Source organism: Rattus norvegicus, chromosome 1 (assembly GCF_036323735.1).
Source record: "Rattus norvegicus strain BN/NHsdMcwi chromosome 1, GRCr8, whole genome shotgun sequence".
Lineage (NCBI taxonomy): Eukaryota > Metazoa > Chordata > Mammalia > Rodentia > Muridae > Rattus > Rattus norvegicus.
Window position 1 is genome coordinate 204,935,205 of NC_086019.1, and position 16,640 is coordinate 204,951,844.

The 16,640-nt window shown below is 40.0% G+C and overlaps 1 protein-coding gene across 1 annotated transcript; it reads left to right on the forward strand.

Annotated features, from left to right (window-relative positions):
• The first annotated feature begins 12,221 nt into the window (after nucleotides 1-12,221).
• On the forward strand, nucleotides 12,222-13,154 carry Or13a23 (olfactory receptor family 13 subfamily A member 23). Its single transcript, NM_001000766.1, has one exon. The coding sequence runs from the start codon at nucleotides 12,222-12,224 to the stop codon at nucleotides 13,152-13,154; it is 933 nt and encodes a 310-aa protein (NP_001000766.1).
• Nucleotides 13,155-16,640: the final 3,486 nt, after the last annotated feature.

Sequence of the window (16,640 nt, forward strand, 5' to 3'; positions counted from 1 at the left end):
CCTCTTTCTCCACATCCTCATCAGCATTTATTGTCACCTGAGTTTTTGACCTTACCCATTCTCACTGGCGTGAGGTGAAATCTCAGGGTTGTTTTGATTTGCATGTCCCTTGTGACTAAAGATGTTGAACATTTCTTTAGGTGTTTCTCAGCCATTTGGCATTCCTCAGCTGTGAATTCTTTGTTTAGTTCTGAACCCCATTTTTAATAGGGTTATTTGTTTCCCTGCGGTCTAACTTTTTGAGTTCTTTGTATATTTTGGATATAAAGCCGCTATCTGTCGTAGAATTGATAAATATCTTTTCCCAATCTCTTGATTGTCATTTTGTCCTAACCATAGTGTCATTTGCCTTACAGAAGCTTTGCAGTTTTATAAGATCCCATTTGATCTATTGATTATTTATCTTAGACCATAAGCCACTGGTGTTTATTCAGGAAAATTTCTCCAGTACTCATGTGTTTGAGATGCTTCCCCACTTTTTCCTCTATTAGTTTGAGTGTATCTGGTTTGATGTGGAGGTCCTTGATCCACTTGGACTTAAGCTTTGTACAGGGTGATAAGCATGGATCGATCTGCATTCTTCTACATGTTGACCTCCAGTTGAACCAGCACCATTTGCTGAAAATACTATCTTTTTTCCACTGGATGGTTTTGGCTCCTTTGTGAAAAATCAAGTGCCCATAGGTGTGTGGGTTAATTTCTGGGTCTTCAATTCTATTCCACTGGTCTGTCTGTCTGTCTGTCTCTGTACCAATACCATGCAGTTTTTATCACTATTGCTCTGTAATACTGCTTGAGTTCAAGGATAGTGATTCCACCAGAAGTCCTTTTATTGTTGAGGATAGTTTTAGCTATCCTGGGTTCCTTGTTATTCCAGATGAATTTGCAAATGGTTCTAACTATTTGAAGAATTGGATTGATATTGTGATGGAGATTGCATTGAATCTGTAGATCGCTTTTGGTAAAATGGCCATTGTTACTATATTAATCCTGACAATCCATGAACATGGGAGATCTTTCCATCTTCTGAGGTCTTCTTCAATCTCTTTCTTCAGAAGCTTGAAGTTCTTATTGTACAGATCTTTTACTTGCTTGGTTCAAGTCACACCGAGGTATTTTATATTATTTGGGACTATTATGAAGGGTGTCATTTCCCTAATTTCATTCTTGGCTTGTTTCTCTTTTGTGTAGAAGAAGGCTACTGATTTATTTCAGTTAATTTTATACCCAGCCACTTTGCTGAAGTTGTTTATCAGCTTTAGTAGTTCTCTGGTGGAACTTTTGGGATCACTTAAATATATTATCATATCATCTGCAAATAGTGATATTTTGACTTCTTTGTTTCCAATCTGTATCCCCTTGATTTCCTTTTGTTGTCTGATTGCTCTGGCTAGAACTTCAAGAACTATATTGAATAAGTAGGGAGAGAGTGGGCAGCCTTGTCTAGTCCCTGATTTTAGTGGGATTGCTTCAAGTTTAGTTTAATGTTAGCAACTGGTTTGCTGTATATGGCTTTTACTATGTTTAGGTATGGGCCTTGAATTCCTATTCTTTCCAGGACTTTTATCATGAAGGGGTGTTGAATTTTGTCAAATGCTTTCTCAGCATCTAATGACATGTTCATGTGGTTTTGTTTTTTCAGGTTGTTTATATAATGGATCACGTTGATGATTTTCCGTATATTAAACCATCCCTGCATGCCTGGGATGAAGCCTACTTGATCATGGTGGATGATTGTTTTGATGTGCTCTTGGATTCGGTTTGCCAGAATTTTATTAAGTATTTTTGCATCGATATTTATAAGGGAAATTGGTCTGAAGTTCTCTTTCTTTGTTGTGTCTTTGTGTGGTTTAGGTATAAGAGTAATTGTGGCTTCATAGAAGGAATTCGGTAGTGCTCCATCTGTTTCAATTTTGTGGAATAGTTTGGATAATATTGGTATGAGGTCTTCTATGAAGGTCTGATAGAATTCTACACTAAACCCATCTGGATCTGGGATCTTTTTGGTTGGGAGACTTTTAATGACTGCTTCTATTTCCTTAGGAATTATGGGGTTGTTTAACTGGTTTATCTGTTCCTGATTTAACTTCGATACCTGGTATCTGTCTAGGAAATTGTCCATTTCCTGCAGATTTTCAAGTTTTGTTGAATATAGGCTTTGTAGTAAGATCTGATGATTTTTTGAATTTCCTCTGATCCTGTAGTTATGTCTCCCTTTTCATTTCTGATTTTGCTAATTTGGACACACTCTCTGTGTTCTCTCGTTAGTCTGGCTAAGGGTTTATCTATCTTGTTGATTTTTCTCAAAGAACCAACTTTTGGTTCTGTTGATTCTTTCTATGGTTCTTTTTGTTTCTACTTGGTTCATTTCAGCTCTGAGTTTGATTATTTCCTGCCTTCTACTCCTCCTGGGTGTATTTGCTTCTTTTGGTTCTAGAGGTTATAAGTGTGCTGTCAAGCTGCTGATATATGCTCTCTCCTGTTTCTTTCTGCATCACTCAGAGCTATGAGTTTTCCTCTTAGCACAGCTTTCATTGTGTCCAATAAGTTTGAGTATGTTGTACCTTCATTTTCATTAAATTCTAAGAAGTCTTTAATTTCTTTCTTTATTTCTTCCTTGACCAGGTTATCGTTGAGTAGAGCATTGCTCAACTTCCATGTATATGTGGGCATTCTTCCCTTATTGTTATTGAAGACCAGCCTTAGCCCATGGTGTTCTGGTAGGACGCAAGGGATTATTTCTATCTTTCTGTTTCTGTTCAGGCCTGTTTTATGACCAATTATATGGTCAATTTTGAAGAAAGTACCATGAGGTAGTGAGAAGAAGGTATATCCTTTTGTTTTAGGATAGAATGTTCTATAAATATCTGTTAAGTCCATTTGGTTCATGACTTCTCTTAGTCTGTCTATGTCTCTGTTTAATTTCTGTTTCCATGATCTGTCCATAGACGAAATCTCCTACTATTATTGTGTGAGATGCAATATGTGCTTTGACCTTTAGTAAGGTTTCTTTTATGTATGTAGGCGCCCTTGTATTTGGAGTATAGATATTTAGGATTGAGAGTTCATCTCAGTGGATTTCTCCTTTGATGAATATGAAGTGTCCTTCCTTATCTTTTTTGAAAACTTTTAGTTGAAAATCAATTTTATTCGATATTACAATGGCTACTCCAGCTTGCTTCTTCAGACCATTTGCTTGGAAAGTTGTTTTCCAGCCTTTAACTCTGAGGTAGTATCTGTCTTTGTCTCTGAGGTGTGTTTCCTGTAGGCAGCAGAATCCAGGGTCCTCACTGTGTATTCAGTTTGTTAATCCATGTCTTTTTATTGGGGAGTTGAGGCCATTGATATTGAGAAATATTAAGGAATACTGATTATTGCTTCCTGTCATATTCACATTTGAATGTGAGATTATGTTTGTGTTCTTTTCTTCTCTTTGCTTTGTTGCCAAGACAATTAGTTTCTTGCCTTTTCTAGGGTGTAGCTTGCCTCCTTATGTTGGGCTTTACCATTTATTATCCTTTTTAGCACTGGATTTGTAGAAAGATATTGTGTAAATTTGGTTTTGCCATGGAATATCTTGGTTTCTCCATCTATGTTAATTGAAGGTTTTGCAGGATACAGTAACCTGGGCTGGCATTTGTGTTCTCTTAGGGTCTGTATGACATCCGTCCAGGATCTTCTGGATTTCATAGTTTCTGGTGAGAAGTCTGGTGTGATTCTGATAGGTCTGCCTTTATATGTTACTTGACCTTTTTCCCTTCTGCTTTTAATATTCTTTCTTTATTTTGTGCATTTAGTGTTTTGACTATTATGTGATGGGAGGAGTTTCTTTTCTGGTCCAATCTATTTGGAGTTCTGTAGGCTTCTTGTGTGTTTATGGGCATCTCTTTCTTTAGGTTAGGGAAGTTTTCTTCTATGATTTTGTTGAAGATATTCACTGGTCCTTTGCACTGGGAGTCTTCACTCTCTTCTGTACCTATTATCCTTAGGTTTGATCTTCTCATTGAGTCCTGGATTTCCTGTATGTTTTGGACCAGTAGCTTTTTCTTTTTTACTTTATCTTTGACCGTTGTGTCAATGATTTCTATGGAATCTTCTGCTCCTGAGATTCTCTCTTCGATCTCCTGTATTCTGTGGCTCTTTGTCTCTTCCTTTGGTTTTCTATGTCCAGCGTTGTTTCCCTGTGTCCTTTCGTTATTGCTTCTATTTCCATTTTTAATTCCTTTACCTGTTTGATTGTGTTTTCCTGGAATTCTTTCAGGGATTTTTGTGCTTCCTCTCTATAGGCTTCTACTTGTTTATTTATGTTTTCCTGTGTTTCTCTAAGGGAGTTCTTCATGTCTTTCTTGAAGTCCTCCAGCATCATGATCAAATATGATTTTAAACCTAGATCTTGCTTTTCTGGTGTGTTTGGAGATTCAGTGTTTGCTTTGGTGGGAGAATTGGGCTCCAATGATGCCATGTAGTCTTGGTTTCTGTTCCTTGGGTTCCTGCGTTTGCCTCTCGCCATCAGGTTGTCTCTGGTGTTACCTTGTTCTGCTATTTCCGACAGTGGCTAGATCTTCCTATAGGCCTGTGTGTCAGGAGTGCTGTAGAGCTGTTTTCCTGTTTTTTTTTCAGCCAGTTGTGGGAACAGAGTGTTCTGCTTTCGTGCATGTAGTCTTTCCTGCCCACTGGTCTTCAGCTGTTCCTGTGGGACTGTGTCTTGAATCCACCAGGCAGGTTGCTTGGAGCAGAAAAGTTGGTCTTACCTGTGTTCCAGCAGCTCAAGTTGCTCGTAGGGGGCTGCTTTTGAGCTCTCCATGAGCGTAGCAACCAGGAGAGCCTGTGCAGCCTTTTCTGGGAGCCCCCATGCACTGGGGTCCCAGTTGGTGTTAGGTGTTTTCCTCTGGAGTCAGAAATGTGGGCAGAGTGTAGTCTCTTCTGGCCTCCCAGGCATGTCTGCCCCTCTGAAAGTTTAGCTCTCAGAGAGCTGTTGATTGGTCCCTTGAGGTCCAGGTGGTGTCTGGACTGCAGGGACCTGCCGCTCCAGTGCCCCTATCTTCCAGTTCCCAGAGGCCAAATACAGTTTCCTCTTGGGCCAGGGATGTGGGCAGGGGTGGGCACTATTGGTGGTCTCTCCCGCTCTGCAGTCTCAGTAGTGCCCACCTGTCCAGGCAGTGAGCTCTCTCTCCCATGGGGTTTGGGAACAGGGAGCTGTGGGCCGGGATCAGCGAGGTTCGGGCTCCAGCTAAAAATGTACTTTGATTTTAAATTTCATACTGTCCCCTTCTCCCTCAAAACCTTACCATATATTCTTCCCTTATTCTCCTTTAAATTCATGGCTTCTTTTATTTATTTTTTGTCATTGAAGGTATATAAGTATATGTATATTCCTGTATATTCCTAAATATAACCTGTTATATCTGTAAAGTGTTATGTTTATATACATTCTCAGGCCAAAATGAAATGTTTTGAATATTTAAAAATGTAACAAACAGAATGGAAGTACTGGCAGAATATTAATTCATAACAGTATACAGACAGGATTAGTGTAGAGAGTGGAAAGGTGTGTACATACAGCATACTTTTAAAAACCACATTATATTGTGAACAGGGTTCCCATTGGAGGAGTTAGAGAAAGGATTGAAGGAATCAAAGGGGTTTGCAACAATAGTAACCAACAAGAACTCCTAGGGGCTAAACCATCAATCCAAAGAGTATACATGAACAGACTTATGGCTCCAGCTCCATATGTACTAGAGGATGGCCTTGTTGGGCACAGAAGGAGGGGAAGCCCTTGGTTCTGCCAAGGCTGGATGCCCCCAGGGTAGGGGGATATCAGGGCAGTGAGGCAGGAATTCGTGGGTGGTTAGGTGGAGAAATGGGATAACAATTGAAATGTAAATTTAAAAAATCCAACAAAAAAGAAAAATTTAAATAAGAAAATTTGGCTATATTTGGGGTAGTCATGACTGAAGAAGTTGAGGAGAAAAAAAAGAAACAAACAAACAAAATACCACATGGCATGTGTTTAAAAAGTAGAGATGAGATACTCTCATCAGAATACAGAATAGTCAATATGTATCATGATGAGACTTTCCATACAGGGTATGAAAACACCAAAGACATTCTGAGACATGCATTTAGAGGATTGGCAAAGGGAGGTACAGATGGGGAACTGCTCCTGCCCACTGCATGATACTCCCATGATACCTCTAGACAAGTCTACAGAGAGCTTGGGTCATGCAGTCATGAGTCACCCTTAATTGATCCTAACAGCTTTCGTCTTGAGTTTCTATCCCAGGAGGCACCAGGACATATACTGGCCCTGGTCTCAGAAATGACAGGTATTTCTGAAGGTCAGTGACCTCTATACAAAGGATGACAGAGCTTCAGAGGGACATTAAAGACTTACTGCTTGCAAGAAAGGAGAGTTTGGGCTCAGTACAGCATGCACTTTGTGGAAGCCATCTGTCACCTGAATTTACTGTGACAGGAAAAGGTGAGTAAAAAGTAAAATTTCACTTATGTGACTCTTTTGGCTAACAATGGAGCTGCAAAGCAAAAGTCTCAATATAAAAGTGACATTTTGGCCAGGGATTTGACATCAGCATGGAGGGATATTGACTTATAATTTCTTAACTCTAATGAATAGTCCTGGAGCCAAGGGCAGAAGATAATAGAAATATTTAGTTCTCTATTCCACTCTATAAAAAACAAAATGTCTAGCTTCTAGTCATGATCAGTTTTTGATGTCTGACAGTTTTGCCTTATGTTCATAATCAGCCTTACTCATTCCCCATCCATAATGCTCACACTAGTTTTGACATGAAAACAACATATTTAGAGGAGTCTAGGTTGTATGTAGATGACTAGATTGGGGTTGAATATTGTCTTGTCTTGCCCGATTGCTGCAAACCACTGAAGGAAGGTGTGGGATTGCCTGGGACATTGTTCCTCAAAGATTAGGTTGATAAGGATTTGTCTGTGACAAACAGAAACAAACATAGAGGCAGTTTGAATCTGAGTGTATTTTGCAGCTTTCAAACAGGGTTTTTTTATGCAGGAGCAACAGGTATTATGATTCTAAAAGATGTGTTCTCTGAAGCAGTTTTAAAGAATAATTATCATAATCATCTGACACAAGGAAATATAAAAACATTCAATGTATGTGTTCAAAGAATCAATTACAAATGAAATAGATAATATTATTATCACTTAACAGAACAAAGTACATAAAGCCACTTATAGTTGATAGCAAACTTCCAGGAGTGGGTTCAAAAGGTCTTCAGGGACACTTGGTATGACCACAAGTTAATAAATTTCCATGGGCAATCTTTATCTAACATTTAGTTTCTGGCTTCTTAAAATTTCTCAAAGTTCAATTTAAAACTGTACTTAAAAACAAAGGTTTCTATACTAAAATGTCAGAGCCCACCTCAATTACACACAGATAGCCACACAAGTTCATACATTGTTGGGAGGATTTTCATCAAAGTACTATTTTGTAGTTATATAAATGATTATGAAACAAAGCGCTGGATCTCTTGGAGAAAAAGTCATGACCAGTGACCCCCATCTCAAGGGGTGGCTTCTTATCCAATTTTCTTGCTTAAAATCTCAGCCCAGGCTATCAGCAACATCTTGTAAAATATAGTAAAAGAATAGAAGAAGATAAAGGAGACAAACTGCCAATGCGGCTCAATATTTTTCTCTGGCTAGAGAGTTCCACAAGCTGTTCCAGGTGACCTACTCCATTTGGAGCCTAATGCTCAGTCTGGGGAATTTGTCACACAGAATCTACTGGGGTTGGTGAGTAACCTTATCATCCAGAGAAGATGATGAGAAAATGCCAAAGAAGAGAACCATATGAGCCCTATGTTCCCAGTCTTTTGTTATGTACAGAAAATGACCTTCACCTTTCATGAAGTTAAAATACTAGCCAAGCCCTGACATTATTAGCCTTTCCCCAGTGGCTGCAGATCAGAATATCAGGACTGGGAATCAACTGAAGAAACAATTACACATGTCAAGAACATGGCCAGATAAAGAGGGGTCTGTGGTAACAGGACTGGAGATGCAGATGCTTCCTTTATCTCTTTCTAAATGAGCGTGGTTCTCATTGTCCTATATTCCTTAGCATTTCTTCATCTTAGCCAATTATGGAGTCTATTAATCATTGTTCTACTAAGGCAGAGTTTCCTAGTTTCTACATGGACAGATAAATGTGGTATCACCCTTTCTGTGCCTGGTTTATATTTCTTTACATATTATTCTTAATTCCCATGCATTTTCTTTCTCACAGGCTATCATGCTATTCTGGTTGAATAACATTCCGCTGTGCATAAATACTACAATTTCCTCATGCCCTCATAGGCTAACAAATACCTAGACCTAGAAGCAATCTTGCCACAGTCTCCTGGACTTGTTAACACTTACAAGTATGAGTTCCATGTAGACAAGTGAGTCTTAAATTCAATGAGAAAGTTTTTACTTATCCCACAGCATATATGTCACTGTCAAATCAGTGGCTATGTCTTGCCAAGTGGTTGTTGCTATAGCTCATGGGGTTCAGAACTGAGAAAGGGTGGTGATGTTTTTCTCCCCCAAGAAGCCTGCACAACAACTTTCGAACTGTGAGAGCAAGCAAGTAGTGATGAAACTTGCAGGTCTGTACCTACATGATGTCTCCAGTTGACCATCTAAGTAGGTGGTGTCTCTGCAATAGGATCTTACCATCACATTCTGGATGACAGCTAAGAGAAATAGCAAGAGCTTGTTATGTCTGAGGTCAACCATGTCCAGAAATTATCATCTTTTAAAGCATTTATCTAATTCTGATTCAGAAGTTTTATTTAATAGCATGTGGTGTCTAGTTGAGCTGTTGCCCCACTATAGAACAATACTATTTAAATATTTTATATCTGTATGAGTATGTTTTAGGAAGCGTCTACTGTAGCAGATGTCTATAGAGATGTTTCAAAAGGCTTCAATGTGACGTACCTCTCCTACCCTTTGTCCCATCCTCCATATTATTTCATTTTTCTTATTTAATGAGCTCTTTCCCATCTCTGAAACTTTATATGTCATCTCCCTTTCTACCTCTCCATGTTGCCTTACTAGATGGTATCCTGTATGAATATTTCAAAGGAAGCACACATATCTAGAACTTGAAAGGTAATATCCACATGTGAGAGAAAACAGGTAATGTTTCTCTTTCTGGGTCAGGGCCACTTGACTCAGGATGATTGCTTGAGCTTTGCTCATTTTCCTAAATCTTTATGATTTTATTTGTCTGAAGAGCTGAGTTACATCCCATTTGTAAATACAACATGTTCACTCCCTGTTCTTCATGATAATAATCCATGTCATTTCCACTTCCAGGCCACTTTGAGTAGAGCAATAGTAAACATATAGGAACAAGTGTTGTATTTTTAAGGTATGTAGCCGTTTGGGTTTCTGCTTAAAAGTGGTATACATGAAGTATGTACCATAGCTTTTTACATCTTTAATGACCTGCCATACTGATTTCCACAGTAGCTGTACCACTTTAAACTCCCACCAGCAATGAATAAGTTTTCTCCTTTCCCCATATATTTTCTAGCCTTGCCTGTCTTTCCCCCACCTGCTTGATCATTCTGACCGGAGGAACACTTACTCTCAATTACGTTTTAAATTGTATTTTTCTCAGGACTTATCATGTTGAACATGAAAAATATTTTTCATTTATTTGTGTTACATCTTTTGAAAATTCTCAGTTTAGTTCCAGGCCCCAGGGGAGTTGGGTTGTTTGTTTCCTTGGTTAAAGTCTTTTATTACTTGTGTTTTCTAGATCCTAATGCTCTGTCAGATTTCTAAATGGTAAAGATTTTTGCCATTCTGTAGACTATCCTTGACTAAAATGATGGTGTTCTTTTCTGCAAAGAAGCATTGCAGTTACAAGTGAGTCTGTTTGCCAATTGTTGATTTCAATGTCTATAAGACCATGATTCTGTTCAGAAAGACCTTTCCTATGACAAGGAGTCCAAGCATATTTCTAATTTCTCCTTTGTAACTTTCAGAGGATTGGGTCTTAGGTTGCGGTTTGATCCACTTATAATCTAGCATTTTTTTTAATTTAATGATAAAGATGTAGAATAATTATTTTGTTTGTTCCTTTGTTTTTGATTTGTTTATTCATTTATTTATTCACTTTACTTCCTAATTGCTGCCTCTCTCCCAGTCTACCCTAACAGATTTCCCTCTGACTCCTCCCCTTTTCCTCTGAGAGGGTAGAGACCCACCTTGGGTATGCCTCAACTCTGGCACACCAAGTCTCTGTAGGGCTGGGTGCATGCTCTCCCACTAGGGCCAGAAAAGGCTGTACAATTAGGAAAGCATATTCCACAGATGAACAAAAGAACAACATGAGGGAGTGTCCCCACTCCAGTTGTTGGGGAATCCACATGAAGACCAAGCTGCACATCTGCTACATATGTGCAGGGGGCCTGGGTCTAGCTGGTCTGTTGGTCTCTTTGGTTGGTGCTTCAGTCTCAGAGATCCCCCAAGGGTCCAGGTTAGTTGACTCTGGTGGTCTTCCTATGGAGTTCCCATCCTTTTGGGACCTCCAATTCTCCCCAATTCTTCTGGAAGAGTGCCCAATATCTGTCCAATGTTTGGGTGTGGTTATCTGCATCTGTTTCAGTCATTTTCTGGGTAGCACCTCTTGAAGGGCAGTTACACTAGGCTCTTATCTGCAAACATAACAGAGTACTTGTAAAAAGAATCCTGGAACACATCAAAAACATAATCCACCATGATCAAGTGGGCATCACCCCAGAGATTCAGGAATGGTTTAATAAATATAAGTCCATCAACATAAGCCAACATATAAACAAAAAGAAAATAACCACATGATCATCTCATTAGATGCTGAAAAAGCCTGTGACAAAATCCAATACCCCTTCATGTTACAACGCTTAGAGTGATCAGGGATACAAAGAACATGCCTAAACATAATCAAAGCAATATACAGCAAGCCAGTAGCCAACTTCAAATTAAATGGAGAAACACTTAAAGCAATCTATTGAAATCAGGGACAAGACAAGGCTTAGTTAGTTGAAGTTCTACCTAAAGCACTGAGACAACTAAAAGAGATCACGAAAGATAGAAATTGGAAAGGAAGAAGACAAAGAGATTTTCTACAGTGGATAAACTGCTTCAACAAAGTGGCTAGATACAAAATTAACTCAAAAAAGCAGTAGCCCTCCTTTATACAAATGATAAACAGGCCAAGAAAGAAATTACGGAAACAACACTCTTTCTTCCTTTCTTTCCATTAAATGCTCCCTCAAATTCTACCTCACAGAAACCCTGCCAACAGCTTTTACAATAGCCACAAGTAATATAAAATATTCTCATATGGCTCTAACCAAGCAAGCGGTAGTATAATTCTTCTATGTGTAATCATACAGTGTGACCATGATCATCAGTTGAAAAATTAAGTATTATTCTTTTCTCTAGTGTGTATTTTTTCTACTCCTTTGTAATGAATTTTGTATCCATAAGTATGTGGACATACATCTGGCTCCCCAATACACCCAGTTTACATTTTTCTGTCATTTCTTCTTTGAGGTATCATTTATAAATCTGTTTCCTTTTTATTATGTGTGCAATTGGTAACAAAACGCTGGGAAATATAGTTGCAAGTTTTGAAGGTAAGTTGGACAAGAGAGGTAAGAAGTTGTGGAAGAACATATTTGTCATATAGAACAGAAGCTACTGAGGATCTTTCATGGGCATAGGGTAAAGGTGAGAAGTGGCTCAGAGAGATGGAGCTGTCCACTGTAAAAATAAGCATGAGAAGCTGTGAAAAGAAGGCGTACTGGCTCCAGCACTGTCGGGAGAGCGTAGTGCTTACAGGTGATATAGAATGAAAGCACAGGGGGTTGCTGAGCTAGGAATGTTGCACTCATTTCACATGTTCAAAAAGAAAGGGGAGGAGCAGATATCCTTCTTGGTCCAAACCTACAGAGAGAGAGTCCTAGGTGAAAATTCCACTGTAAACAAACCACTAAGTGTATGGTAAGGAAATAGAGGATGAGTGGTTTCCCGGATGCAAATATATTTCCTCTTTCCCTTTCTGACAACAGAAAATTGTGAGATGATCAAGTTTCAAAATCACATTTCAGCATGGTAAATTGTAATGTTTCACTCAGAAGCCAATCTACACATCTGTGAATTGCATATGCCACACAAAGATGGTCAGTCCCAACCAGACAGTAGTGACAGAGTTTGTTCTGCAAGGATTCTCAGAGCACCCTGGTCTAAGATTGCTCCTAACAGGCTGCTTCCTATCCCTATATACAATGGCTCTAATGGGCAACATTGTGATCATTGCTTTGGTCACTTCCAGCACTGGGCTCCACAGTCCCATGTACTTTTTCCTGTGCAACTTGGCAACCATGGACATTATCTGCACCTCCTCTGTTCTGCCCAAAGCGCTAGTTGGTCTACTGTCTGAGGAAAACACAATCTCCTTCAAGGGGTGCATGGCCCAGCTCTTCTTCCTTCTGTGGTCTGGATCCTCTGAACTGCTGCTGCTCACAGTCATGGCCTATGACCGTTACGTGGCCATCTGCTTTCCACTGCACTACAGTTCTAGAATGAGCCGACAGCTGTGTGGGGCACTGGCCATAGGTGTATGGTCCATCTGTGCTGTGAATGCATCTGTGCACACTGGTCTGATGACACAGCTGTCATTCTGTGGCCCCAAGGTCATCACCCACTTCTTCTGTGAGATCCCCCCACTCCTTCTGCTCTCCTGTAGCTCCACATATGTGAATAGCATTATGACTCTTGTGGCAGATGCCTTTTATGGAGGCATCAACTTTGTGCTAACCCTGTTATCTTATGGATGCATCATTGCCAGCATCCTGTGCATGCATTCTGCTGAGGGCAAGAAGAAAGCCTTTTCTACCTGCTCATCCCACCTCATTGTGGTCGCTATGTATTATTCATCTGTGTTCTTTACCTATATCAGTCCTGCATCCAGCTACAGCCCAGAAAGAAGTAAATTTACCTCAGTGCTATACTCAGTCCTCAGCCCAACCCTAAACCCCCTCATCTATACACTGAGGAACAAGGATGTCAAGCTTGCCTTAAGCAGAATTTTGGGCTCTTTTTCACATTAAGTGGAGATATGTAGGCTGTTCTATAGGCCTGTGTTGTTCCTATACATGCTTTCCTAAGAGTAGTCTCATGGAGTAGGATATCCCTATTGCTGCTTTAGAAAGTTTTGTCTGATGAGAAGATTGGACATTTCTACTCAGTGTACCTTCTTTGAATCAGTCTAAATAAAAATACCAGCTTTATCCCCTGACAAGAACAAAACCATTTCAAAAGTAAGGTTTATCTAACTAGAGATTCCATGTACCTTGGCCGAAAGATTTTCAGTGGATGACTTTGGTGATAGTCAAAAAACATAGTCTTTCATTCAATGCCACCCTATGAATACCACAGAGCCTTGGCTTAAAACTACAGCTAATGAATCTAAATTTTATAAGTAAAATTGTGAGACCAATGTGGCCTCACTATCTTGGGAAGAATCAAGAATAGAGCAACTCCCCATAAAGAAGGGGAGGGGGAGGGATTAGGGGGATGTTTGCCCGGAAACCGGGAAAGGGAATAACACTCGAAATGTATATAAGAATTACTCAAGTTAATAAAAAAAAAAGAAAGAAAGTGAAGAGGGACTGGGATGGATGATATGAACTCACAAAAACTAGTAAAAAGATATTTTTTTAAAAAATGAAACAGAAAGATTGTCAAATATGGAAACTATAAAATAAAGTACTCACGTAGTTGGAAAAATGAAAAAAAAAAGAATAGAGCAACTCAGTTTCACAATTTCAAAACTCCCTGCTGTGCTATGCACATCAAACCCAGCACAACTGGTTTGAGGTGTGATGCAATCAGTGAACAGAGATGAAGTTAAAGTTTTAACAATGAACTCACACATTGATTCCAGCTTATTTTTTGCCAATGAAAATAAATAATCGAAAGCACAGGAAAGATTAATTATCTCTAGCAAGAACTTTAGAGAAACTACATGAATGTCTGCACAGGAAAATGAAACTAGACCCACATCCCATGGGAAAGAGAGCTAAACACCCAGAAGTGCAGACATCCGGAGACCACAGGATAGACTGCCACTTCTACACACTTCTGCCCACTTCCCTGGTCCGAGGGGAAACTGCAAAGTGCCTTTGGACACAGAAATATAGGAACAGTCAGCCGCTGGTACCTGCAGTTCTGGTCTGGGCCCAGGTCTAATATGAACTGGCCAAACAGCTCCCTGCACCCAAATTCAGTGGTGGAGAGAACTGGACCCTCAGAAGTGCTGACTCCTGAGAAATCAGGAGAGACTGCCCTCTGCCCACATTCCTGACCCAAGAGGGAATTGCCTAGTGCCAACTGTGCCACCCCCCTGGATGCAAGGACCTCGGAGCAGTCAGTGGCAGGACCCTTCTGATTCCTGCCCTTACCTAGAGCCGAAAGACAGTCACCCAGAGCACCTACACACCTCAGAGCAGAGGTAAGCCCATTTTTCTGCTCCAAGTGACCTGCTTGGTGGATTCAGGACACCCAGAAGCAGAAGTCCTCTGAGTCAGGGCACTTCCTGTTTCTGGCTGTGCCTGAAACTGAACTGATACCATGCCACAGTTCCCTGCACCCAAATCCCGAGGGGAAGAGAGCTGAACACCCAGAAGTGCAGACATCCTGAGACCACAGGACAGATTGCCACTTCTGCACACATCTGCCCACATCCCACACAGTGCCTCTGGACACAGGAACATAGAAACAGACAGCCACTGGTACTTGCCATTCTGGTCTGCACCCAGGACCGAACTGATCTGGTTAAACAACTCCCTGCACCCAAATCCCATGGGGGAGAGAGCTGGACTCTCAGAAGTGCAGATACTCCTAAGGAATCAGAGGAGACTACCCTCTGCCCACATTCCAAACCCAAGAGGGAATTGCCTAGTATGAACTGTGCCCCTAGGGTGCAAGGACCTAGGAGCAGTAAGGGGCAGGACCCTTCTGATTCCTGCCCAAACCCAGAGCTGAAAGCAGTCACCAGGAGTGCCTACACACCTGAGATCAGAGCACCTGTTCTCAGAAAAGGCTGAAAGAAAACAGAAAAACAGATCTACAGGAGTGCCGACACAGAGGCCTGCAGCAGGGTCAAGTCACTCTCAGAAACAGCAAGACAAGCAAACACCAGAGACAGCCCAATGGCGAGCGGCCAGCACAGGAACCTGAGCAACAGAAGCCAAGACTACTTGGTATCATCAGAGCCCAGTACTCCCACCAAAAAAAAAAAATACTGGATATCCAAACACACCTGAAAAGCAATATTTAGATTTAACATCACATTTTATGATAATGATGGAGGACTTTAAGAAGGACATAAATAACTCCCTTAAAACAATGCAGAACAACATAAGTACGCAAGTAGAAGCCCTGAAAGAATTACAGGAAAACACAACTAAACAGGTGAAGGAATTAAACAAAACTAACCACGATTTTGACATGGAAATAGAAACAGTAAAGAAAGGACAAAGGAGACAACCTTGGAGATAAAAAAAACCTAAGGAAGGGAGGAGGAGTCATAGATACATACAAGTATCACCAACAGAATACAAGAGATAGAAGAGAGAATCTCAGGGGCAGAAGATACCATAGAAAACATCGACAGAATCATCAAATAAAATGCAAAAAGCTCCTAGCCCAAAAGATAGAGGAAATCCAGGACACATTGAGAATTTAAAACCTTAGGATAATAGGTAGAGAAGAGAGTGAAGATGCCCAAATGAAAGGGCCAGTAAATATATTCATCAAAATTACAGACAAAAACTTCCCAAACCTAAAGAAAAAGATGACCATAAACATACATGAAACCTACAGAACTCCAAATAGATTGAACCACAAAATGAATTCCTCCCATCACATAATAGTTAAAATTGCAAATGCACCAAACCAAGAGAGAATATTTAAAGAAGTAAGGGGAAAAGGTCAAGTGACATGTAAAGGCTGACATACAAGAATTACACCAGACTTCTTACCAGAGACTACGAAAGCCAGAAGATCTGTGACAGATTTTATACAGACGCTAAGAGAACCCAAATGCCAGCCCAGGCTACTATATTCAGCAAAACTCTCAAATAACATAGATGGAAAAACCAAGATATTCCATGAAAAAATCAAATTTACACAATATCTTTCTACAAATCCAGCCCTACAAAGGATAATATATGGAAAACTCCAACACAAGGAGATAAGCTATGCCATACAGAAAACAAGAATATAATCTCCTTGCAATAAAACCAAAAGAGAGACAAAGAAACATAATACTACCTCTAACAACAGAAACACCAGGAAGTGACAATCACTATTCCTTAATATCTCTCAACATCAAGGGACTCAATTCCCCCATATAAATACATAGACTAATGTAAAGAGGACCCAGCATTTTGCTGGTTACAGGAAACACACCTAAGAGACAAAGACAGACATTACCTCAGAGTAAATGGATGGAAAACATCTTTCCAAGCAAATGACCTGAAGAAAAACCTGGAGTTGCTAATATGGAATAAAATTGACATTCAAGGGGTTGA

Bases quoted from the DNA above. Each gene is read 5' to 3' on its own strand.
- Or13a23 (NM_001000766.1), top strand. From the start codon at position 12,222: ATGGTCAGTCCCAACCAGACAGTAGTGACAGAGTTTGTTCTGCAAGGA.